This window comes from Mobula hypostoma, chromosome 2, assembly GCF_963921235.1.
Source record: "Mobula hypostoma chromosome 2, sMobHyp1.1, whole genome shotgun sequence".
Classification (NCBI taxonomy): Eukaryota; Metazoa; Chordata; class Chondrichthyes; order Myliobatiformes; family Myliobatidae; genus Mobula; species Mobula hypostoma.
In genome coordinates this window covers 207,807,043-207,834,726 of record NC_086098.1, presented here as the reverse complement: position 1 = coordinate 207,834,726, position 27,684 = coordinate 207,807,043, and the positions used below count along the sequence as shown (strand labels likewise).

General features: G+C 38.1%; 1 protein-coding gene across 3 annotated transcripts in view; it reads left to right on the top strand.

Moving 5' to 3' along the window:
- The window catches only part of LOC134336680 (cadherin-like protein 26), a 55,524-nt gene extending 28,677 nt beyond the window's left edge, over positions 1-26,847 (top strand). Inside the window, exons 9-17 of one of the 3 annotated variants that reach the window (XM_063031048.1) lie at positions 100-242; positions 468-701; positions 1,174-1,395; positions 8,616-8,731; positions 10,005-10,103; positions 13,781-13,861; positions 16,756-16,839; positions 18,995-19,045; positions 25,049-26,847. In XM_063031048.1, the coding sequence (XP_062887118.1) occupies positions 100-242; positions 468-701; positions 1,174-1,395; positions 8,616-8,731; positions 10,005-10,103; positions 13,781-13,861; positions 16,756-16,839; positions 18,995-19,045; positions 25,049-25,255 (1,237 nt within the window). In that variant the 3' untranslated portion in view covers positions 25,256-26,847. Of the gene's footprint in view, positions 1-99; positions 243-467; positions 702-1,173; positions 1,396-8,615; positions 8,732-10,004; positions 10,104-13,780; positions 13,862-16,755; positions 16,840-18,955; positions 19,046-25,048 lie in introns of all 3 variants that reach the window. The other 2 variants (XM_063031040.1, XM_063031056.1) reach the window with 2 other exon arrangements.
- Positions 26,848-27,684: the final 837 nt, after the last annotated feature.

Genomic DNA, 27,684 nt, shown 5'->3' with positions numbered 1-27,684 from the left:
TCAGATAATTAAATGCAGTTTAGGAGACTATATAAACTTTCTTAGTTTTAAACAATCTGAATTCCTGGCTAACCTAGTCTGTCTCTTTTTGTTGGAAAGATATTATAAAGATGATGAACCTGCAGGATGGGTGACTGTAGATTCAGAAACTGGTGTTGTCACAACAGTAAAAGAATTGGACAGAGAATCCCCGTACGTGAATAACAGTGTTTACGTATTTACAGTGCATGCAGTTGAACTTGGTAAGTATTTTCTGGACATTTATTTACAGCTCACTTGCTTGAATATGAACAAATAGAACATAGACATTAGCATCTGTTTATGCACATTTTTAATTAGACTATCAACACATGGCAGGCTCTCTCTCAGTTTCTCCATTCATATGTTTTGTTACAAACCATTTACTTCCAAGGGAAATTTATGTTACCATTTAATTTTAGTATTGATTGCATCTCTTCCTACTTTAGGTGAGGATCCCATGACAGGAACTGGCACAATGTCTATTATTCTATCAGACATTAATGATAATCAACCATATCTGAAAACTGAATATGAAGACATGTGTGATGATGGAGAAATGAAATTTATAACTGTTACAGCAAATGATAAGGACCTAGAGCCCTTCAGTAGTCCCTTTACATTTGAATTGTTGGACAATGAACAAAATATAAAGAAAAACTGGAAATTAGGTAAAATGACAGGTATGCATCAATAATGCGTTTTCTTTAAATGTAATAAATGAAAAAAATATTAAAACAAAAAAAACCTACAAATGCTCTACATCTTAGGTAAAAATATGTGAACTATCAAATTAATATTTCAATCTTCTAGTAATAATGTTTTGTTGATGAAATATTTACTATGGCATGCAATGAAAAGCAAAGACCATCTTGAGCTATTACACTCTGTCAATCTTCATTGGCTGTATAAAGATGGAATTTAATTGAAAAGTTAACCTTCAAGACTAAAGGAAGGTCCCTCAAAATGAATGCTGGCTATCAGGGGAAAAGGTAGTGCAAATAATGAGAGGTTGATACTTGATTCTCTTGCCATTATTTCTCCTCTCAGAATATTCATTATATTTGATTTTTTTTACAATGACTGTGTTGTAATGATAGTGTGCAATGTTATTATCTGTAAGTACTCTAATGTTGTTCTTATTTGTTTTGTTAGATACCACTGTTCAGCTCAACAGAATAAGAAAAGTTCCCATTGGAAATTACAGCATACCTTTCAAAATCCGAGATAGGCAAGGAATTTCCAAGGAAAGTTCACTGAATTTACATGTTTGCCATTGCATTGATGGGAAAACATGTCCTGCTCCAATGCCTGCAACATCCTTCTTGGGCAGAGCTGCAATTGGTTTTCTCTTTGCTGGTTTATTATTCTTAATTTGTAAGTATACCCAAACTCAAAATATCCGTATCAGCTATTTTTATATTCAGCTGAGCATGTTGCATTATTTCATGGTCTGATGCTATTTTGAAGAAGTTATATATTTAAGGATAGATCAGTATGATTTTATAGAGACATATGGGACTGCAGATACTGGAATCTGGAACAAACAAAAAACACAGGAGGAGCTCAGCTGGTCAAGTAGCATCTGAGGGGGAAAAGGAATTGCCAACATTTTGGTTTTCCCCCTTACGTTGCTGAATCTGCTAAATTCCTCCAGCAGTTTGTTATTTGCTCTAGTAGAATTTAATTTTACATTCAAAGCCACATATTGTTAAAATATTTGAATGCTTTCCATTATTAAAAGCAACTTTAACTAATTTTTCAAAAATTTGAGTAGAAAAATTGAAGAAGTGGAAAATACTCAGTGGATCATTGAGAGTTTGTTGAGAAAAAGCAGTTAATATTTTAGATCAAACAACTTCCATCGGAACCGGAAAAGTGAGAATACTAGCAACTGTTAACTTGTTGGAATTGGAGAAAGCAAAGTGAATGTCAGTGAAAGGTGAAAACCAAGTTTGTCTAGATAGCACAGATAGTGTTGGTACTGTAGCTGAAGACATTTGCTGACAAAAGTACTGTGACTATTGAAGTGAGGTTTGCTCAATAAATTTTCAAGATAAAGAAGAGAAACAGAAGCCATTGAAGATTAGCAAAATGTAAGAGACAAATGGAGATCCCATCAGAAATAGGGGTACAGTATCTTCAAGGCTAAATATTTTCAGCATTTTCTGGTTTTGTTTCAGATTCCCAGCATCTTAAGTTGTTTGGTGAGGAAATTGGATTAGAGTTATTTATATATAATTTAGTTGTAAAACTCAGTTATTGAATGTTTGTGAGACAAACAGTCAAATTTCCATAGACATTGCACCATTGGATATTGGTATATTGTTAGATACCCTGGTATATAATGGGGACACGAAGTGCCAAGCTTTTAATGTCAAGGAAGAAATCTGCATCCTGTTTTGCAAGGAAAAGAGTATTTGCCCCACTCAAGGCAAAACCATTGGGCTTTATGATGGTGTCTCCCTTCAGAGGAACTTCTGCTTCAGTGGCTTCAAAGAAATTAGAACTAACGCCGGCCAACAGCTAATGCCATTTGTTCCTGATTTGCATATTGCGAGAAACTTCGTTGAATAAAACTATGATACAACCTGTTTATGCAATTTTGCCTTCAGTGATTTCAACTAAAAACACACAGCAGGTCAGAAGTGAAATGGAATTAATGCTTCCAGTCATAGATCATCTGGCAGAAATACGAGGGTGAAAAACGAGCTGGTTTAACTTACAGTGAAGGTGGGGAAGAGTAGTCACTTCTGTTAGGGCAAGGCCTGATAATCATTGACGTTAATGGAGACATGGCAACTCTTTACCTAAATAAAAAATTGAAATAAGGAGCACTTATAAGTCACATCAATATACTTTCTGGCCACGGAAGTTCCTAAATAGCAGTCATTAATGCCAGAAATACAGCAAGCCATGTATTAACATGGAGGCCCTATAAACAACAAGGGTGAAATGATCAAGAAATCTGTGTTTGGCATGCTGCCTGATGGATAAATATTGTCCAGGACACTAGGGAAGACATAGTGCCATGAACTTCCATCTGAGAGAGCAATAGGGGAGCAGGTTTAAAATCCTGTCTGCCAATGCAGCAATTCCTCAGTAATAATGGATAATAAAAAAAATGTGTGGATGGGAGTCAAGGTCTGGTGAGAGTTTGTGAAGATGGGTAGTGAGGGTTTAGTGTCTGGCCTGTTGAGCAAAGCAAAATATTTTCTGAGGTAAGCTTTGCTGGAAACTGCAGTGGTTTTGTTAAAGGAGAGCTCAATTCACGCTCAAATGAAATGCAGAAATTTCTGCCTAAGGGTTGACTTTCAACACTTCAAACATTTAAATTAATAGCTTTACCAGCAGGTTTTCATAATGCATTGAATTTACCTTGATTTATGCTGTCAAACAGAACAGGAAGTTTTACTGAACTTCATTCTTATGCAAAGTAAAGATCATAAATTTTGGATTTATGTTTCTATTTACCAGAAGCCTGAAGGAGTTAAGTACTGCCTTAGATCTGATCAAAATATCGTCTCTGAAAATGTTTTACATTACATATTTTAAGCACTTAAAAAGTTAGGTAAATCAACAATTAAAAAAAAGTTCAATTCAGATCTGTTGTTCTTGAGGTAAGCTATATCTACCTAATAAACAGGGAAGTGTGTATTCCAACAATGTACTGCAGGAAGTAAACAGTCAATTGACCAAAAGACTACAAGATATAGGAGCAGAATTAGGTCATTCGGCCCATCGAGTCTGTTGCACCATTCAATCATGGGCTGATCCAATTCTTCCAGTCATCTCCATTCCCCTGACTTCTCCCCATACCCTTTGATGCCCTGGCTAATCAAGAACCTATCTATCTCTGCCTTAAATGTACCCAATGACTTGGCCTCCACAGCCGTTTGTGGCAGCAAATTCCACAGATTTACCACCTTCTGACTGAAGTAATTTCTCTGCATCTCTGTTCTAAATGGACATCATTCAATCCTGAAGTCATACCCTGGTGTCCCGGACTTCCCTACTAAGGGAAATAACTTTGCCATATCTAATCTGTTCAGGCCTTTTAACATTCAGAATGTTTCTATGAGATCCCCCCCACCCCATTCTCCTGAATTCCAGGGAATACAGCTCAAGAGCTGCCAGACGTTCCTCATACGGTAACCCTTTCATTCCTGGAATCATTCTTGTGAATCTTCTCTGAACCCTCTCCAATGTTAGTATACCCTTTCGAAAATAAGGAGCCCAAAACTGCACACAACTTCCCAACCACTGATGTCAGACTAACAGATCTATAGATTCCTTTCTGCTGCCTCCCACCCTTCCTAAATAGTGGAGTAACATTTGCAATTTTCCAGTCATCTGGTACAATGCCAGAATCTATCGGTTCTTGAAAGATCATTGTTAATGTCTCCACAATCTCTCCAACTACTTTCTTCAGAACCCAAGGGTGCATTCCATCAGGTCCTGGAGATTTATCCACCCTCAGACCATTAAGCTTCCTGAGCACCTTCTCAGTCATAATTTTCACTGCACATAATTCACATCCCTGACACTCTTGAATGTCCGGTATACTGCAGATGTCTTCCATTGAGAAGACTGATGAGTTAAGTGTTAAAAATACACTTGGACTAAGATGTTAACTGTCCTGTGCTATCACCAGTGGGATCATCAGTTGATCTGCCACCTGTCTTCAGGAGTTTTGGCCCGCTCATGATCAAGACTCCCTCGAGGTGGTGGGCCAGCAGTGCTAAAGTACCACCTCCCACTTTGCCATCTCTGCGTCTCTCATTACAATATCTCCAGTGTCATTTTCTATTGGTCCTTTATCCACCCTAAACTCCCTTTTACCCTTTATATACTTAAAAAAACTTTGAGTATCTTCTTTGATATTATTTACCAGTTTCCTTTCATAACTCATCTTTTCCTTCCTAATGACCTTCTTAGTTTCCTTCTGCAAATTTTTATTAGCTTCCCAATTCTCTATCTTCCCACCAGCTTTGGCTTCCTTGTATGCCCTCTCTTTTGCTTTTACTTTGACTCTGACTTCACTTGTCAGCCATGGTAGTGTCCTTCCTCCATTCGAAAATTTCTTCTTATTTGGAATATATCTGTCTTGCACTTCCCTCATTTTTCGCAGAAATTCCAGCCATTGCTGCTCTGCTGTCCTTCCTGCTAGTGTCTTTTTCCAGTCAACCTTGGCCAGTTCCCCTCTCAAGCCATTGTAATTTCCTTTTATTCCACTGAAATACCGACACATTGGGATTTAGTTTCTCCTTCTCAAATTTCAAAGTGAACTCGATCATATTGTGATCACTGTTTCCTAAGCGTTCCTTAACCTTAAGCTCTCTTATCACCTCCAGATCATTACACCAACACCCAATCCAGCACAGCCGATCCCCTAGAAGGTTCAACAACAAACTGATCTGAAAAGCCATCCCTCAGACATTTTACAAATTCTCTCTCTTGAGGTCGGGTACTAGCCTAGTTTTCCCAATCCACTTTCACGTTAAAATCTCCAATGATTATCATGACATTGCCCTTCTGACATGCTTTTTCTATCTCCTGCTGTAACTTGTAATCCACATCCTGGCTGCTGTTTGGAGGCCTGTATACAACTGCCATTAGTGTCCTTTTAAAAATTGATGTCCATTCACCATATTCAAAAAACATTGATTGTTTTAACATACTGTTTCTGTTACAATAAATTCCATTTGATTACAGAACAAAGTTCTTTGTTGTAGTTTACACCTTGTAATATTTGAATGTACTGTTATCATGCTACTGTTATTCTATTGTTAAACATAGAACATAGAACGTTGACAGGTACAGCACAGGATCAGGCCATTTGGTCCACAATGTTGTGCTGAACCAGCTGAAAGCCAAATCAAAAGCACCCAAACACTAATCCCTCCTACCTACACTATGTCCATATCCCTCCGTCTTCCTTAAATACATGTACCTATCCAAACGTCTCTTAAAAAGCCTCCAATGCATTTGCATCCATCACCACTCCAGGCATCCACCACTCTCTGAGTAAAAAAGTTTCCCCACCCATCCACCTTGAACCTGCCCCCTCTCATCTTCAATCTATTGTTTGCCTCTCATAATCTCGTAAACCTCTATCAGATCTCCTCTCAGTCTCTGATGGGCCAGGGAGAACAGCACAAGTTTATCCAATCTCTTGCGATAGCACATCCCTCTGAACTAGGTAACATCCTGGTAAACCTCTTCTGCACCCTCTCCAAAGCCTCAACATCGTTTCTGCTGTGGGGCAACTAGAACTGTGCACAATACTCCAGATGTGGCCCAACCAGAATTTTATACTTGCAACATAACCTCCTGACTTTTGAACTTAATGCCTTGACTAATAAGAGCAAATATTCAACGAGCCTTCTGATCACCTTATCAATCTGTGTAGCCACTTTCAAGGAGCTATGAACTTTGATCCCAAGATCTTTCTGCTCAGCAACATTGTTAAGGATCTTGCTTGTCTCCTTGAGCTTGCCCTACCGAGATGCAACACTCACATTTATCTCGGTTAAACTCCATCTGCCATTTCTCAGCCCATCTGCAACTGATCTATATTGTGCTGTATCCTTTGCCAGTCTTCTACACTATCCAAAACTCCACCAATCTTGGTGTCATCTGCAAATTTACCAACCTACCCATCTACATTTTCATCCAGGTCATTTATATACATTACAAACAGCAGAGGTCCCAGCACAGATCCTTGTGGAACTCCACTAATTACACACCTCCAACTCAAATGCATCCAACCACTACCCTCTGTCTTTTATGCACACACCAGTTCTGAATCTAACCAGCCAATTAACTGTGGGTCCCATGCATTTTAATCTTCTGGATTAGCCTCTCATGAGGGACTTGGTTAAATGACTTACTAAAATCCATGTGGATAACAACCACTGCCCTATTCATCAATCTCTCTTCTCAATTTGGCAAAAAACTCAATCAATTTGGTAAGGCATGACTTGCCACGCACAAAGCCATGCTGGCTCTCCCTAGTTAAGCTGTGAGTTTCCAAACACTTTTATATCCTAACTCTAAGAATTTTCTTCAGCAATTTCTCTACAACTGACATGAGACTCACCAGTCTATAGTTCCCAGGATTTTCTCTTGTTCTCTTCTTAGATAGAGGTACAACATAAGCCACTTACCAGTTTTCTGGGACCTCGCCTATGGCTAGAGAGGACACAAAGATACAGGTCAAGGGTCCAGCAATCTCATCTCTTGCCTCCTTCAATACCCTGGGGCAAATCACATCAGGCCCTGGGGACTTGTCTACCTTAATCCTCATTAGGAAGTTCAACAATTCCTCCATGACCTCTAAAAGCCTTAATGTATTTATACACTCAGCACTGATCTCCTAGTCCTCCATATCCCTTTCCTTGGTAATACTAAATACTGATTAAGAACCTCACTCATGTTCTCTGTATCCAAGGAAATTTTACTCCCTTTATCTTTGAGTAGTCTCACACTCTCCTTAGTTATCCTTTTGCTTTTGATGTATGCATGGAATGCCCTGGGATTCACCTTAGTCCTACTTGCCAAAGATTTTTCAGAGCCTCTCCTGTCTTTCCTAATTCCCTTTAGTTCTTTTCTGGCTTGCTTATACTCCTCATGGGCTTTGTTTGATCCTGAATTCTGAAGCTTTACATGCTTTTCCCTGTTTTTCTTGACTAAATTCTTCATCTCTTCGGACATCCAAGGTTCTCTTATCTTTCCATCCTCATCCTTCCTTCTACTAGGAACACACTTTTTCTGTACTCTGTGCAATAGATCTTTAAAGTTGTAAGTTGCTTTAGTATTGCTATGTGTACTGAGATACTGGGGAAAAATTGTGTTACACACCATCCATACAGACTATTTCATCACATCTGTACATAGAGGCAGTACAAAGGGATATCAATAACAGAATGCAAAATGAAGTGTTACAGTTACAATAAAAGTGCAGTGATGATCGACAATAAGATGCAAGACCATGATGAGGGAGATTGTGAAGACAAGAGTAAATCTTATCATACTAGAGAAACATTCTTATAATGTGGGATAGAAGCTGTCCTTGAACCTGGTGGTGTATACTTCCATGTTTTTGTATCTTTTACCCAATGGGAGATGGAAAGAATAAAGAATGTAAGTAAATGGAACTTAATGAAAATTATAAAAAAAAACCTGCAGATGCTGGAAATCTAAAATAAGCTAAAATAATCAAAGATATATCAAATAAAGCAAGTCAGTCTGCATCTGAAGCAGAGAAACAAATCAAATGCATCAGGTCAAAGATCAATGTTAGAAGTGGAAAGGAGAGACAAGTTTATTAAGTTTCAGGGAATGCAGAGGAGTCCGATGAAGGACTGATATGATAGGCAGTAAAAGCTCAGGGATGCTCCAGCAGGCATTCTGTAAGGTGATTACTCAATTTGCGTTTTGTTTCTTCATGCAGAGGAGAATACATTGTGAACGCTACAGTAAAAGCATTACACTAGATTGGAATATATGTGAGGATTAAGACTAGTGATGAAATTGGTGCCCAAATGAACATTAACTGATTAAACTATGCATTCTTTTCTTTTAAAATTTTGCAGTGGGATTATGCTTACTCCTGTTTTGCACATCTAAAAAGACGTTTTTGAAACCTTACAATGAACCTGTGTGGACCTTGATTAAATACAATGATGAAGGAGTTCCTGTAGAGATTCAGGCGAGTAAATTAAATCTGTTTTAAACCTCTGTGCATTGCAATTTTATGACAACATTAGTTAATTTATTGTCCATTCTACTGAGTAAACATAAGTAATCAGTGAAAGTCATTAAGATGCATGTTTAATTTTTATATTACCTGTAGAGTCTATTAAAGTATGCGGCCAGAAAGAGGCTCTGCAGACCAAGGGTATCACTCTGTAGTAATCACATTTCCATTATTATCTAATTCTTTATATACTTGTTCTAAAACTCACTGCTCTTATATTCCATGCCTCACTGGAGAAGGTAAGTATCCTATTTGACGTCTTAACTATCTGTGCTCAAGATTCTTGGACACGTTCCCAAAATCTCTCTCTTCCTCAGTCATAATATTCTGTGTATATATGCTAGTCTTATCCATCTTTCCAAAACATATTTTTGAGGATTAAATTTCATCTGTGATTATTGTGCCAATTTTATCAACTGATTACAGGAAATGTTACCAGTCAGTTTGCTGATGACATCAAAGCTGTTGACGTTGTTTTGTTTTTGAAGACTACCCTGATGATCAACAACGTTAATAAATTTCATCAGCGAATGGACATTTCCTACATTGACACCTAGTCATAGAGTCATAGGGAAATACAGCACAGAAACAGGTCCTTCAGCCCATCTAGTCCATGTTGAAACCATTTAATCTGCCTACTCCCAACAACCTGCACTGGGTCCATAGCCTTTTATACTCCTGCTATCCAAGTGCCTATCCAAACTTCTCCTAAACATTGAAATCAAGTTCACACGGATCACTTGTGCCGGCAGCTCATTCCACACTCTACCAACCCTGTGAGTGAAGAAGTTTCCCCTCATGTTCCCCTTAAACTTCTCACCTTTTACCCTTAACCTGTGACCTCTGGTTATAATTCCACCCAACTTCAGTGGAAAAAGCCTTTTTACATTTACCTTATCTATATCCCTCATAATTTTGAATACCTCTATCAAATCCTCTCAATCTTCGATGTTATAAAGAATACAGTCCTAACCAGTTCCATCTTTCCATATAACTCATTATAGTTCATTAATTTATAACACAATTCGAAAATACAAGCCTTTGAGCATCATTTGAATGTGTTAAATAATCTCTATGTATAGCACATCTGTTCATGCAACATTCTGGTCGAACTATATCAGTTAAGATTCATTTACTGCTCTAATGGCAATTACAAATTACCCTCGTTCACCATGTACTGAATTTATGAAATCATTTGAAAGACATGATTCCTTTTTCACTACAGAAGCCAGCAAATATTCTTTCATCACAAGTAGTTTCCAATGAAGTCGGGCTGGGTGTTAAAAGGAATACAATCAATTATAGCAGTCAAGGAAATGTTGGAGTAAGTAATTGGCCTTTTAATTTCACTTAAAGGTGTGATGATAGCTATTTTAGATGCATTTAGTTTTAATTTAAAATATTACTTGACAATGTATATGTCTTTGCAGGAAGCAGTTAAGTTCAAGTGCATGAACTTTCTGTACCTTATTAAGATGAGTTCTTTTGCCAACAGCAAATAAAAACGAATATAAACAAAGGTTTTGATTTCCTTCAGCGTTGTCATATTCAAATAAATAAAATAAAGGCAGCAAGAAATATAAAATATATAAAATAGTAGCTCATTATTTGGTGGGGCCATCGTAGTTCCTGATTGCTGTGCCTTGGTATTGATTACTTCTTCTCAGGTAATGATTAAAGATTAGCTTTATATGTCACATGTACATTGAAAAATAATAGTGAAATGTGTTGTTTTGTGTCAACAATCAACACAGTCCAAGGATTGTGCTGGGGACAGCCCGCAAGTGTCGCCATGCTTCTTGTGCATGCACACAACTCATAATCCTAACTGCATGTCTTTGCAGGAAACACATTCGGTCACAGGGAGAATGCACAAACTCCATATAGATAATGGCTTATTTTTTTGCCAACTATCAGTGACAAAAATCATTGCTTTTTGAACACATACACATGCAACTAATGCTACTTAAAAACTGATCACTCTAAACATGGTGTGATATTTAATAGTGTACTATCTAAAGTTCTTGCACCTGACAATAGTTAGAAATTGCTCAGCAATAGTCTCCTGTCCCAATTAAGTGACATAGTATCCCAAATAAACAAAGGGACTTCTGGTTATTTTCTCAATTTAGTTTTTGTCTTTAAGAATTGTACCAAATAATTGGCTATCTTGAATAACAGATAACCCAGTTAACTATAATCCACTGTTGACGTGTCCTAGGTCCTCCGTCTACCATGCACTGTGAAAGTCCTATCCTGGTCAGACCTTACAAAATACAACACCTTGCACTTCTTCGGGTTGAATGCCTTTTACCATTTCTGAACACACTTACTGTACCTTGCTAATCAAAATCCCCTTTTAAATTTTGATAACCTTTTTCACTGTCTATGATACCAATTATTTTAGTGTCTTATGAAACATGTCTTGCAGATTCTCATTCAAACTCATCATCATTATTATTATGTGCCCTGTCATATGACATGAGTGATCATGGTCTTCCATCTGTCTTTAATTTGATCCTTGCCTGCGAGGAAGACCCCCTTCACGCCGTTCTTATTCTTTTCTCTGTCCATGGCCAAGATTGCTCTTCGCAATTTTTTCTACAGAAGTGATTTGCCATTACATTCTTCTGGGCAGTGTCTTTACGAGATGGGTGACCCCAAACATTATCCATACTCTTCAGAGATTTTCTGCCTGCTGTCAATGATTGCATAACCAGAACTTGTGATATGGACCAGCTGCTCACACAACTATCCACTACTTGCTTCCAAGGCTTCATATGACCCTGATCATGGGGCTAAGCATGTGCATTACCTTGCCCTGCAGGCCAGCAGAGGGAAGGAGTGACTTGCACGTCCTTTGATAGAGACATTTCTTTACCTCACCATAAACAACAATAGTACCACTAGTTAAAGTTCAAAGTAAATTTATTATCAAAGTACAGATATGTTACCATTTACAACCATGAGATTTATTTTCTTGTGGGCATACTCAATAAATCCTTAATAAAATAATAACCATAACAGAATCAATAAAAGGTCACACCAACATGGGTATTCAACCAATGTGCTAAAGGCAACAAGCTGGGAACATTTCAATAATGTGACAAGTGAAGTTGAGTGAAGTTATCCCCTTTGATTTGAGAGCCTGATGGTTGATGAGTAATAACTGTTACTGGCTTCCAGTCCAAAAAAAACAATCTTCTACTATCATCCTCTGTTTCCTCCCATCAGGCCAATTGTTTTTCTACTTAGCTTGCTTTCCTTGGATCCTATGTAAGCTGACCTTCCAGATAAGCTTTTCGTATGGGATCTTGTCAAAAGCTTTGTTAAAAAGATGTCCACCATGCTGCCCTCATCAGTCCTCTTGGTTACCTCTTCAAAAAAACACTAAGATTTCTGAGACACAACTTCTCATTCATAAAGCCTTTCTAACGATTCCTAATTGGTCCTTGTCTATCCAAATGCTGCACAATGTGTCTCAGAATCACCTCCAGTAACTTACCTACTGCCAATGTCAGGCTCACTGGCCTCCAGTTTCCTGGTTTGTCTCAGCTGCCTTTTTTAAAATACAATAACAGTACAATATTGGCCGTCTTCAACATTTACCAGAACTTTACCCATGGCTAAAGATTTTATTTATTTATTTATTGAGATACAGCACAGAGTAGCCCTTTTGATCCTTTGAGTCGTGCTGCCAAGCAACCCCTGATTTCACCCTGAGCCTAATCATGGGACAATTTACAATGACCAATTAGCCTACTAACTGGTACATCTTTGGAATGTGGGAGGAAACCAGAGCACCTGGAGGAAATCCACATGGTCACGGGGAGAACATACAAACTCCTTACAAAGAGCAGCAGGAATTGAACCCAGGTAGCTGGTATTATAAAGCATTGTGCTAACCACTACGTGACCATGCTCCCCACCCCCATGTAAGTTGATGTAAATACCTCTGTAATTTCTTCCTTAGCTACCCATAAGGTTTGAGTTCTCACTTGGACAGGCCTTGGAAACTTAGCTCTTAAATGTACTTTCGGATTGTTAGTGCCTCGTCTTTGGTATTTCGTATATTCAGTAGCCCAAGACATCCCAACTTATTTGTCCCAATTCCTCAATGTCCATCATTTTCTCAACTTATGTAGCTTGAGATAATTGCTCCCCATGTAAATTCATGGCAGACATTGAAATGAATTTCTCTTAATCAACAATAATTGATTTTGTTGTAATGCAAATCAAATATTATAGTAAACAATACATCAAAATTGTGGTAATCCACTATCTGAAAGGTTGATACATGGCTCATCAGGTGCTGATTCCTGTGCTCCTTTGAAACTTACTTGGTTCAGTTAAAATTGTTTTTTTCTACTCTATAACATTTGTTTCAAAAAGTGAATTAAAATGTGTTGGAGTATTAACAGAATAACATTCAATAATCCAAGACAGCCGCTAATATGGCACCGCTAAAGTGCCGAGTGTCCCAAAAGTAGTAGTTCACAGAAATGAATAATTAATTTTTTAAATTATCAGTAATATATGATAGGTTTCACAAAGGCATTATGGATCTGTAATATAATTTCTACATTAATATTCTGTCTTTAGATAAGGGCCAATGTTTTCATTAATCTTTTTAACCAATTTATAGTTGCCACTAATTTTTAGAGACTTTTATTCTAAATTTCTCTGCTCTTCTACAATTCCCAGCTTCTTATCAAATTGAAAATATTCTCATCTGTCTTTACCAGATCCAAATTGGACAGCATCTCACTTACACACATTGAAGTCCACTTGCACAGTTTTGCCTAGTGGGTGGACTGGTATTTTAATATCGTCAATATACAGTACTTTTCCATCTTCTTTGTGGCTTCATTAGAAATTCTGTGAAAAAATGTGATTTTATACCCATGATCAATTCTCATTCTACTATTTCTAAACAATTTTTTTCCAAACCAATAGATTGCTTTCAATTTCATAACAGAACATGATTTCTTTTCACATTAGGGGATGCAATCCAACGTCAATGGGACAATAAGACAGATGAATCCCTATGATTCAAGAGCATTGTCTTTTAGAAGCAATTTGGTAAGAACAAATACTCATCACTGCTTTATAATATTTTCATTTAATTTTGGTAGAATGGCAGTAAACACATAACTGAAGGTCTCAAATTAAATGACAGAGCAAAATATAATTAAAATTGTTCTTTAGCTTCATTCTATGATTGGTTCTTTAAAGACCCAGGTGTGTGGTGCTGGCCTTCTGATCATTATAAAATATTGGTTCAGCTATTGTACGATGATCAGTTCAGAGAACAGCACTTCAGGAAAGAAGGCAAGTGGAAATAGAGAGACAACCTGTTCCTGTTACAGAGGAGTCAAAATCTAGTGACATTGAATAAAGTTGATTGACCAAGCAACCAATTTTTGCATCAGGGAAACATTTCTTTGAAGTAAGAGATTTATGTCTGGTACATGTAACAAGGGTAGCAGCAGAGGCCGATTCAATTATAGTAATTCCAAACGGAACTGGCTAAGCATCAGAAAGGAAAAAAAAATGCGGTACTGGGGAAGTGTGCTGTCGGATTAATCTTACATAGAGATGGTACAGATTGGCAAGCTTAATGGTCTCCATTTCTTAATAGCAACCATTTTGTGAAATCATGATGCTCTACACTCCAAGAAAAGGAACTTGCTTGACTTTTCTTTCAGTAGAAAATATGAGGGTGCATGGGCTTGCTCTGACCTCAGTTTCTCAGGATGCTGGCTGTGTTTATGGAGCAGTGGGCTTCCCTTCAAACCCAGAGTTCTTCATTAATAAAGGGCTCCCAGTGCTTCCAAATACATTCTTATTGATACATAGTTTCCTTTGTTCCTAACCATTGCAATTGAAAGATTCTGTGCTGGAAATGTAGTAAAAGTTGAAAATATGTGTAAAGTGCGGGAAGATTTACTAATCCTTAAAGACTGCAGTTCACTTATTCAGGAAGATTTTTCTTGGAGAACTTAAAGTTTAATAAAACTCTTGATTTCTTTCAAATGTAGATTCATCACTTGAGGGGAGCATGATCATACCAGTCACTAGCTCCTTGACATTTTGGGAATACAGGCAAATTTATTTGACAAATAAACAAAACTTGGTACCAGCTGTCATGGAAACTTGAGGAAATATTGACAGCAAAGATTTAGCATGATTCTTCAATGTTCTGTAAACATTCCCATCTTGAATGTTCTTCATTCGAACATAAATGATGAAAGGAGGAGGAGCGGGGGATGGGGGGTGGAGTTGATGAGAGAAGGAGTGAGGCTGAGGACAGAGAGAGGAAGAGAGGGAAATAGGAGAGCAGAGAGAGGAGAAAAAGCAGAGCAGTCTTGGCTCAACTGCATTGTAGGTGAAGATTACATCCATAGTATGGCAAAGAATTTTGCACATCTTATTCCAATTTACTTATACAATATGTTTATGGGTTGAATCCACAGGATGTCTTATGACTCAGCCTATTCCATCTACAGTTCATAAATACACCAATAGATCTTATTAAAGCATAAGATTTTGAGGAAGCTGGTACAGTGCTGTGATAATGTTTTTTTTAAGTGGAGGACATCTAAGTCAAGGCAAGGCATCCATGGAATAAAGGAACTCCCACTTATGTATGAGTTTAGGATGAATTTCTTTCTGCAGAGAGTCATGAATTTTGGAGTCCTTTATGCCAGAGACCAGTAGCTGCTGAGTGATTAACTATATTTGGAATTTGGTAATGTCCTCAATCCTCAGATACTGGTTTCCTAAAATTGCCTTGATACTCAGGCAGCAGCTTTGAAAATCAAAAGTGTTAACTTTTCAGGCCTAAGACTCAGCTTTAATTGAAGATGATTTCAAACATACCTCAGCCTGGCAATTACTCAAAGTAGTCTTTTCCCATGCTTGTAGGTGTTCAATCTTGCAAATTATTAAAGGTTGTCTACAGCACTGTATCTTCATTACACAATTACATCTTCGGTAATTTTAGTGATGTAATTGCTCCTTTGTGGTTGGTCACAGCATCTTTAGCTTGTCAGTGTTACAAGTCTGCATTGTCCTCTCAAGGAAATATCACTCTGATTCATATTTTGACTTTTAACATATAAAGGTGATTTGATAAGGTAAATTCTGGGTTTATTCACATATTGAATGGATTTTACTCCAGGTCCACTATGGTTACTGCATTTGGACTTGTCTCTTTATTTGAAGATGGTTATGATTATGGCATTTCTGCACTCCTCTGTCAAAGTTGGGCATTTTAGACAAAGAGTCCAAGGGCTTAATGTCCATCACAGGCATTTTTTTTTGGTGTTTTGGGTGGTAGGGTGCCTGCACTGAATAGTTTGCTGTAGTATGGAATGAAGGACAAAGCCATGGTTGAGGAATTCTTCAATGTGTTCTTTCCTCTTAGTGCTGATTACCTCCTCATACAAGACATTTGCCTCTATTCTTGGCTTACATTTAGGGTGGCCCTTTTGTGTTTGGGCTGCAGATGAAGAATCATCATCATAGTTACTGAAGTATTGCTGAACCTCCTGTGCTCATCCTAGTAAGCTGTTAAGTAACAGGTTTTCTAGTCTTCAGGACCTAAGGAGCTGTTTCTTTTCCCTGAGATCTGGTGGACTTCCAACCCAAGCAACTCCCGGTCATACTTACCAAAATTTTCCTGGTAGAGTAGCAGCTTGAAATTATAGACAAGGAAGGCATTTTTGAGTTAGCATGAAGTTGCTGGTGAAGGTGTACAGGTAAGTAGCCCTATTGGTGAGCACAACTTAAAATGCAAATTGTATAACCGTATTCTTGGCTTATGGCATAGTCACCATTAGAAATCTAAATAATCATTATTTACCTTAGTAAGAAACAAGCTAATGCATTGTAAAGCATTAATAATTTTTAAATGTTATTTAATTTGATTATTTTAACTTACTTTAAATTATTCATCTTTCTTGTAATTGTAGAATACTTATGGAGATGGCAGATTAAGAATGAATAACATGTCACAAAGATTTAGCATGTATGGTTTGGCTAACAGGCAGAATATGGTAAGAACAATTAACTCTGATGTTCGATCCTTTGTTAAAGAAATATTAATATATTGTACATAGGCTGCAAGATGTGAAGAATAGAAGTTTTGATCTCGGCCTAACTGTGCATACTCTCTAATCAGCATGAATATAGTTATATACCTTAATACTTGACACTGGGTCAGATGAATTAGTGCCCAGGATATGAAATCAATATTACTCATAGGTTAGGCATTAGAACTCTGAGAATATATTTTGAGCATACTGAGGGTGCTGCCTAACAAAGAGAGCAGTGATCATGGAATGAATTGCTGGGTTCCCACTGGAGATCATTCTTTTTCCCAGCCCCACTAATGGACTTTGTTTAAACCCTGGCTTAGAATCACAGGTGATTACTGCAGCTGGTTATCAGGAAGTTACATTTGCTCTAACCAAGTCTCTCTTTGCCATTGTTTTGCTGGGCCCTTTCAAGACTCAAGATTTGAGAAATCCTAATACAAGGAAGCCCCATCTCTTCCTTTAGCAATTACAGGGAATACCATCCCAAAAATGCCAATTTAGAAAGTTATATAGTATAGCAAGTGTATTCATGTTCATATCACTGAGCTCCAAGTTCCTTTTCAAGTTACAGTGCGAATACACAGGAATTCCATACATTTTCAGGGCCTACATACCATAATTTCCTCTGTAGAAGTTCATTTCATTGGCCAGCAATTTTGAGGGAACCATGGACAATCAAGTGATTGCCAAGTAATGAATTTCCATGGTTCCACAAACCCACTGGCCCGCCCAACATCTCATTTCATCATTAGTCTCCATGTTGAAAATTGGAAAAAGTTGGATTGAAGAGTTGGAAAATTTCCAACATGGGAATGAAAACTCCAGGCATTTCAGTGGGGGTACCCAGACCAGAGACTAGGAGGAGAAAAGTAATAAGTAATTTACCTATTTTATATTAATATTGTCAATGTCTTTTAATCTGTTTACAACATTATAAATGTTTCTTCAATTATTTGTAGTAATTGTAATTACTCTGAGCATGTGATATTTATAAACTTAAATGTTCACCGGGTCAGGTAGGAGGTGCGGGTTTAGTCATGCTTTGCCTCTTAGGGAAGCACAGTAGTGTGGTGGTTCGTATAATGCAATTACAGCACCCGTACTATGGGTTTAATCCAGCTGCTGTCTGTAAGGAGTTTGTACTGTATGTTCTCCCCGTGACCGTATGGGTTTCCTCCTGTATTCCAAAGACGTACGGGTTAATAGGTTAATTGGTCCCATGGGTGCAATTTGGCAGTGTGGGTTTGCTGGGTTGGAAGAGCCTGCTAACATGCTTTATCTCCAAGTAAATAAATAAAATCTAAGACCGTCAGGGTGGTCTAGACTGGGCTTCAGTAGCACACAATCGAAGGCAAATTTGTCTTCTAAGAACCCCTATGTCTCACTGCTCAAACCACAAAGGCATGTACTCCACTCTTTCAGTCTCATGCATTTACCCTAAGTAAGTGCATGTAGATAGGAGCCATCTTTATTAAGGCCAATTCAGCTCAAAGGGCCCCAGGTCTACAAATAATGCAACTGATGTACAAGGGGGAACAGAAGAAAGACATGCAAAATATAATGCAGTAAGGGTCAAAAGAGCAACTATTGCCGTAGGTTCTTTGGCTGAAGTTAGACCACTCCCATGAAGCCAGCAGGGTATCCAGCAGGAAAGTTGAAAATGCAACAGCGTAGTATGAATGGAATCTAGAAATTAAATAGGTCTGATTTAAAACAAAGTGAGGCAAGAGAAACACAAAAGAAAGTAGGGATCAGGTGGAACAGGGCAAGGGGTAGAATGAATCTTGGTGAATTTTGGATTGGTTGGAAAGAAACAATCGAAGCAGATGAAGATGGTGTGAGTCATAGTCATAGGACCTCAGATTTATTGCTGGAGGGGAATGTAAAGGCAGTAGGGAGAATGGCTGGACTTCCTGTAGGATAGCATGTTGTAGGAGGGTGAGAGACCAAAAGAATCTAACTACAATGTAGGCACAAAGTATTTTGTCACTCAATGGATGAAGTAATAGTGCATTCATAATAAATGTTTTTACTTTCTTGGACAATTAAATTAAACTATTATTTTTCTTGGTAGGACCATTCATCACATGCAAGTTCTGTATTCAATTCACAGAATTCTTTGCACTTCTACAGGGCACAAGATTGGGGTGCCAGGGAAAGGATGGTAAGTATAAATTTTATTATTATGCCATTATCCAAAACATTCCTTTCTGTTCTAGAATGTTCAAAGTGGTACAGGAAACTAAAGTACAAATAACATTTTATAAACACAAGAAATTCTGCAGGTGCTGGAAATCCAAAGCAACACATAACAGATGCCAGAATTAAAAGATACGGGGAGGGGAAGGAGAACAGCTAGTAAGAGATAAGTGAAACCAATTGGTAGGAAAGGTAAAGAGCAGGAGAAGAAGGAGAGGAGAGAGGACCGGGGAGAAAGGGAAGAAGGAAGGGACCCAGGGGGAGGTGATAGGGAGGTGAGAAGAGGTAAGAAGCTAGAGTGGGGAATGGAAGAAGAGGCGAGGGAGAGGGAGGTTTTTTAACAAAAGGAAAAAAAAATGATATTCATGCCTTCAAGTTGGAGGCTTCCCAAATGAAATATAAGGTTTTGTTCCTCTATCCTGAGGATAGCCTCATTTTGGCGCAAGAGAAGCCATGGACCATGCTACATGTTGAATGGGAATCAAAATTAAAATGTTTGACCACCCAGAAGTTCTGCTTTTGGCTGATGGAGCGGAGGTGCTCAACGAATTAGTCCCGCAATTTATGACGGGTCTCACCAATGTAGAGGAGGACACATCAGGAGGAGAGGACACAATAGACAATGCCAGCAGATTCACGGGTGAAATGCTCCCTCATCTGAAAGGACTGTTTGGAGCCCTGAATGGAGGTGAATGGGTAGGTGTAGCACTTTTGCTGCTTGTAGGGATAAGTGCAGGGAGAAAGATTAGTGGGGAAGGATGAGTGGACAAGGGAATCATGGCGGGAGCAATCCCTGCAGAAAATGGAGGGGGCGGGGGTGCGTGAGGTAAAGATATGTTTGGTGATAGGATCCCTTTGGAGATGGCAGAAGTTGCAGAGGATGATATATTGGATGTGGAGACTCATGGGAAGGTAGGTAAGGACAAGAGGAACTCTGTCACTGCTCAGATGGCAGGAAGATGGAGTGAGAATGGGTGTTTGGGAAATGGAGGAGATGTGGGTGGGGGTAACATCAATGGTGGAGGAAGGGAAACCCCATACTTTGAAGAATTAAGACATCTTTGATGTATTGGTAAAGAAAGCCACATCCTGGAAATGTTTTATAAGCTTCTTTTTAAAAAGGTGAATGGACAATAATCTTATCATATAGATTTAATGAAATGAAATTATTTATTCTCATCAATTCTACCTATTGGATGCAATCTGGCTCACTGGGGACCATTTCCATCAATCATTTTTGCTCTCTCCTTATTTCACTGTTGCCCTGCAATTCATTCTCCAACAACAGCTCCATGGGAAGGGGAAAATTACAATTAACCTCTCAGATATGGGAGGAAACCCATCTGGTCACAGAAGAGATAGCACACCGCAGAGTCAGAATTAAACCTAGACCCCCTCCTTAGACCAATGAGGTTGTCCAACTAACAATTGTGCTACCATATTACTCTAGCGGCCACCATCCAGTCCCTGCCAGCTCCCTGCAGAGCAAACCTCATTAACTCCATTCATCCCTCTTCTAATTCCCTTTTCACTGATGACTCATTCTCACTCACACCCATCAATTCCAATATTGATTCTTTTGCCTCTTAAATACAGCTAAAGGATACTTTTCAGCAGATGATGAAACTAATAAAATGTTAAATAAGAGATTACATAAGAGGTTGTTTGCATCCACCCAGTTTTTGCCCCTCACAGCCACAGTAGCCTTTTATGCAGGTATTTCATGGCTGTGATGTGGAGAAGGGCCAGTAAAGTACTTCATGGTGATCCTAACAGCAATAACCTAGCAGGCACAAACTTTTAAGTTCATTTTCCTGGGAAGCACATGGGTTCTGTTTTGGTGAATGTCTCTATGTGCAAACTGTTTAAATGCTGTTTCTAGCATACTTCATCCAATGTTATAGATTTTCAGAGATTTCACTGCCTGTTAGAGCTACATGGAGCACGTGTTCACCAGTCTAGTAAAGCATAAACTGCATGTTTCTAGGCAACTAACTGAAAAGAAAAGCAATGGACACAGTTCATGCAGATACTGTCAGTCATCAATATGGTTCATAATGGTTGTTTAAATCTTAGTGAATGGTATGGAAGTCCAAAATCTGCTGGGATGATAGTTCTGTGTACACCCATCCAGAGTATGAAAGGAGATACCTGTATTTGTTGTTTTAAACCAGCATATCTAGATTAACAGCATAGTTAAAAATGTCAGCTTCATTTGAGACTTTGTTGTCTATATTTAGTCACAAGAAATTACTAGTCCTACTATTGTAGTGCTGCCAGAAATCCAATCAGGTGACTGCTGAGAATATGTAATGCACCTTGGATGAAGCAAACAGGTTTCAAGGGTGTGCTAGGCCGAAGGGCCTATTTCTGTGCTGTAGAGCTCTGTGACTATGACTGAGCTCTGTATGTGAGTAACCGTGGATGTTCTTACTCTAAAAACAGCACCTAATGACAAAATAGTAAATATAATCAGAGTCAGGAAGTCATATCGTTGAATACAGGAATTCAAGAAAGGATTTTTATGCAGTATTTGAAAATATCTTCACAGTGCATTAACTATAATTATAATTTTAGAGTCATACAGCACAGAAACAGGCCCCTGAGCCCAACATGATTCCAATCTAAGCTAGCCCTTTTTGCTTGCATTTGGTCCATATCCCTTTAAATGTTAGCTTTGTGTGCCCCGTGATTGGGTTAGGGTTAAATCAGGCTTGTCAGAGTTGCTGGGTGGTGTGGCACGAAGGGCCAGCAGGACCTATTCTGCGCTGTACTTCTAAATCAGTAAAAAATAAATAAACAAACCTTTCCTACCCATGTACCTGTCCAAGTACCTTTAAAATGATGTTTATGCATCTTCCTGAACCATTTCCTGTGACAGTCCATTCCACATACTGACTATTCTCTGGGTGAAATAATTGTCCTTCAGGTTCCCATTAAATCAATTCCCTCTCAGCTTAAACCTATATGCTCTGGTTCCTAATTCCTGCTTCCTAGGGAAAAAAAAACTACAGTATATGTGCATCGACCTTATCTATGCCCCTCATGATTTAAACACCTCTGTATGATCAAACTTCTTTCTCGTACACCACAATGTAAAAAGTCACAACCTGTTTAAACTCCCTCCATTAGAAGATGCATCAAGTCCTAGCGCCATCCTCACAAGTCCCTTCTGAAACTTTTCCAGCTTATTGGTATCTTTATTACATCAGGGTAATGGAAACTGAGCAAAATATTTCAAATATAGCATAACACCTGCAACATAACATCTCAGTTTCTATACTCAGTGACTTACTTATGAAGGCCAGTGTGCCAAAATACTTCACCACCCCGTCACCACCTTCAGGGAATCATGTACTTGTACTTCTAGGTTCCTCTGTTCTACGAAACTCCCATGGCCATACCATTCACTGTGAAAGTCTTACCCGCATTTATCTTCCCTAATACCATACCTCACACTTATTGAAATTAAACTCAGTTTTCCATTCTTTTTCCCCGCTTACTCAGCTGACAAAGAACCTTCTAAATCCTGACACCACCTGTTTCAGTGACATCTATAAACTTACTAACCACGCCTTGTACTTTGTGTTGGACACGTGGCCAAGTGGTTAAGGCGTTCGTCTAGTGACCTGAAGGCCGCTAGTTCGAGCCTCAGCGTGGCAGCATGTTTGTGTCCTTGACCAAGGCACTTAACCCCACATTGCTCTAGTGTCTGTGCGAGGAGTGGCGCCCCTCACAGACATCCAATCTGCACCTTGTAAGGCATGAAAATGCCCGACGCAGGCCTCTCATGGTCTGAGTCGACGTTCCCTCCCCCCCTTGTACTTCCTCACCCGAGTCATTCAAGTAGATGGCAAATGATCCCTGAGGAACACCACTAGTCACAGAGACTGGAGGTCTGAGAAACAGTCCACCATTCCTACCTCCTGCTTCCTACCATCAAGCCAATTGTGTATCAGTTAGCTAGCTCTTCCTAGATCACATGTGATCTAACTTTCCATAGAAGCTGGCCTTTCAGAAACTTATCAAAAACTTTACTGAAATCTACTGTATGTCTACTGCTCTGTTGTCACTGAATTTTTTGGTTACTTCAATCAAGTTTGTGAGAAATGATCTCACATGCATACAGCCGATAAAATCTACTGTATGTCTACTGCTCTGTTGTCATTGAATTTTTTGGTTACTTCAATCAAGTTTGTGAGAAATGATCTCACATGCATACAGCCGATAAAATCTACTGTATGTCTACTGCTCTGTTGTCATTGAATTTTTTGGTTACTTCAATCAAGTTTGTGAGAAATGATCTCACATGCATACAGCCGATAAAATCTACTGTATGTCTACTGCTCTGTTGTCATTGAATTTTTTGGTTACTTCAATCAAGTTTGTGAGAAATGATCTCACATGCATACAGCAATTGTCTGTCCAAATGCCAATTCTTGTGCCCCCAGAATCCCCTGTAGTAACTTATAATGTTAGGCTGACTAGTCTATAGTTCTCAAGCATTTCTTTGCAACCCTTCATAAATAAAGGCCTTCATTAACCACCCTCCTGTCTTCTGTCCCTTTATCCGTTGCTAACGATAATACTGTACATATATCTCAATCTGGGCACCTGCAAACTCCTCTCCAGATAGGTAAATTGCACCTAATGAACTTGCAGATAATAATGCAGGAGTTATCTTAATAATACCTTAGAATATATGTTTATCATTTATCAGAAATGACCATTATTTAAGAGAATATTATAGCAAGTAAAAGAAAATAATTGATAATGGTAAAAAACAGAGGATTTTTGATTTAAGGGATGATGAGAAACAGAAAATATACTATACTACTGTTGTTAGAAAATCACTTGCCTCGAGGATCATTTTTGTACAATCAGGAATGGAATTTATATCAAAAATAGGATTTCCAAATGCCTATAGGATCTGCATAGATCTTCTGTAATGTCAGATTGGTGTCAGATTTAAGTTACTTTATGCAGTTTGGTGCCTTGATAGAAACAGTAAAACACAAGTTGACACAACTTCCAAGCAAAGTAGAATATTTGTGCAGAAACATGTCTTCATGACACTCAAAGTTCATTTCACAGCAAACTAAAATGCACCTAACAGATTAAGTTCAATGTAGAGAGCTGGTAATATGGAAGTGTCTATAAGTGCGTCTCCTTTAAATTCTGCACCCATCCTTTGCTACAGACAGTCTTGGGTCTTTCACCTCCAAGTTTTACTTGTTGCAATGCAAATCCATCCCATATCCATCTCATCACAACTGATCACAACCAGACCCACCATCTTCACCATGTGATAGGAATGTCTGCCTCTGTGCCCACTTTCCATGGTGACCTTGCATTTACTGAATGAATTTACAGCCTTTAATTTCTTCCTCACCCTGATTTTGCTTAACTGCAACCAACTCTAGTTTCTTGGTTAACCTTACCAACTTAAGTCTTTAACAGTGAAGATTCCAAATAGGCATAACTTAGCTCACCTTTTTCCTTATCAGAGAACAAATACTAGGCCATGTCATCTTTCCTGGTTTTCAGCCAATCTTCCACTGCTCAGGAAAGAAACTCTTTTCCCCATGAGATGTGTGGTATGAAAATTTTATCTTTACTGGGTCTGCAAAATTGGTTCACTGTGAAACTTTTATTTGGCTGCTGCCTTACTAACATTGATCTGTTAGATATGGAGGAGAAGTTGGTCTCCATAATGTCCAGGTTATAGAGAAAAAATGAAGTAAACCAATTTCCATGCACAACCACCCTGGAAATACAAAAACAAGCATTTCAATTCTTCAAGTTATTAGCTTAATTGTAGGGTTTGTGATGGAAGAGTTCATGGTTCATAATAACTCAGATTTTAATTTTTAGAACTGATACTTATTTAAGATAATATTTTATGATTTAGAAAATCATACAAAATCATAAACAAAGTGATATCTAGTTTGATTTTTATTACTTCTAGGACATGGATGCAGAAATTACAGAGGCTGTCTATAAGCCTTGTGTATATGGCTATGAAGGAGAAGAATCAAGTATGCTAACTCTTGATTCCATCAGCAGGATTGAAGATAATGTAAGCTTAAGCTTCTTGAATGACTTGGGACCAAAGTTTAAAACACTGGCAAAAGTATGTCAAGATAAGAATCCACATTTAAGTCAACAGGAATAGATCAAAGCTGTGCTTTCAAAGCCTTTTATTCAACCAATACCTAATTAAATTGCATAACTTCAGCTTGTGACATTTGAATTGAGATAAAAATGATATTTCTCAATGGTTCTGTATTCAAAGCCGTTATTACATGTTGCAACAAGGTTGCACATTGAACCAAGATGACTTCATTGTGACCTCTAAGGCAACTCTATGCAATACCATGGAATATTCATACATTTGAATTTCTGCTGGATTTCCTAGATTATCACGACTGGCTGATCATGAGATTAAAAAAGCAAATTCAAGTCTTAGAAAATTAACCAAAATGATATTTAGTCCAGTGTTTTGGAAATTTCTGCAGTAGACCAAACAAGTGAGGAGAATTATACAGGAAGTTAAATTCCATAAATTGTAGTTTATACAAAAACTGGGGACTAGTTTTGACTATGTTTTTGTGATTTTTATAGCTCTGACTCATTGCCAATTAAGGATTGAAAATATGTTCAGTTTGCTCTTATATTTTCTTTGCAAAATTATTTTAACTGTTTGAAAAGGCTGTAAATGTTTCATATAGCAAGAGGAGTTAGCATTACATTTTTTCATGTAAAAGGACCATTCAATTATATTAACATTCCTTTTCTCAGGGCATTTTTAGTGTTGAAACACAGGGTTAAATTATCATTTGGCACTACATTAACAAAACAGCTTAAGTAGGGCATCATCATTCCTGGCTTAACTGCAATACTTATTAGTTAGACTAGTCTGGAGTAGTTGCCTCTTGCTACATGCCTCTTCTTTGGAAAAACATTACAAGAGTGAAAAAACACCCTGTAAACCACTTCATTTATTTGCCCTTTTCTTCAGAGTTAACTAGGGAAAAGACACTGTTACTGTCAAAATCCAGCTTGGTGAGGGGGATCCTCCTGACATTTCAATTTTGCTTGACAAACTTCAAGTGAAGTAGTTTGAGGTCAATATTGTAGTTGCGAGTCTTGGCTCAATGTTATCCCACTAGCAGAATTTTTAGTCTATATTTGAATGTAAGGTGATAGGTTCACCATTTGGAATTCCATGTTCTTCTGTATTAGCTTTATTTAAATGTTATACTGGTGTTTTGGAACAGTGGGCTGTGTAAATATTGTGTATTTTTTGACAGGGATTTGAAAAATGTACATTGAATTGTTTTAGACAACAGTTCTTTTGGAGTACGGATTATTTTGAGAATTGGTGAAGCTGGTTTTGATCTTTTAAGTATGCAACTTTAAACACTTTATATTGTTTTGTTTAAAAAGGGTTTATATGAAATATAGTTGAATATGAAATACTGTATGTTTAAATATCCTGATTTTTTTCTGCCTGTTTACCAAGTACAGAACAGCAGCAATAAACATTGTTTTTTCCCTTAAAAGTCTACATCAGCAGTTCAGCTGCAACAGATATTGCTGTCCACACTAGTAGTGGAAGTCCCAGCATCACACTCACTCTCCAGTGTGATATATAACTCTACTATGCTATTTAAGGAGACCATGTACATTTAAAATCTGTGCATTTTGTGGTTTGTTATATTGGTGGACCAGCTACTGCTGATAGTTGGGAGATGTTTGTCTTCAATAAAGGATACATTATTGGTAACTCTATCTGACTTATTTGCCAACTGAAGCAGTAACACCAACACTACATTGTTGAAGCTATTTTTGTTGACACAGACACTATATTGTTGACTCTGTATTGCTGACAAGTCCTGACACATTAAGTGAGTTTCAGTTAACAAAAACTGGGACTTTAAGTGAGATGCATGAGAATTTGAAGGAGGTAGGTTCTCAGGACTTACTGGTTAGTTTTACTTAACAGGACACATTTGTAAATGCTCAGTTAAGTTGATTTGAGTTATGTTTTATATCTCCAAACCATAAAACTAATTTACTGGACACTGTGGATCATAATGTGTCAGTACGGTGTTTGATGACACCATTTACTTTACCTTTTGGAAAGCCAACTCACACCATTGCCATTTCTTTCCAATCTGTAGCAATGAGTTCCAGGGGTGGAGCACAGTAGCCTGGATTGGCAGGAACTTGTTACAGTAATTGACAAATCTTAACTGCAAATATGACACATCCTTTGGCTTTGAGCATCCACTATTGCTTGAATTTTCCGAGCATGCTTGTTTATTCCTTGTGGTTCAATCATTTGACTACAGTAAGTCATCTTGGTTTAAAGAATTCACACTTGTTGCCTTGAGCTGCAAGCCCATAATCTTCTAATCTTTTTAACACTGACTAGAGATTTTGAAAACGTTCTTTGTCTTCCTTTCCAATAACAATGATGCCTTCCAGGTAACACTGAGTGCCTGGCTGCCATGCAGCACCAGGTGAATTGTTTCCTGCCCAAGCGCAGGTGCAGACCTTACTTCAAACATAAGCTCATTTATAGCAATAAAGCCCTTT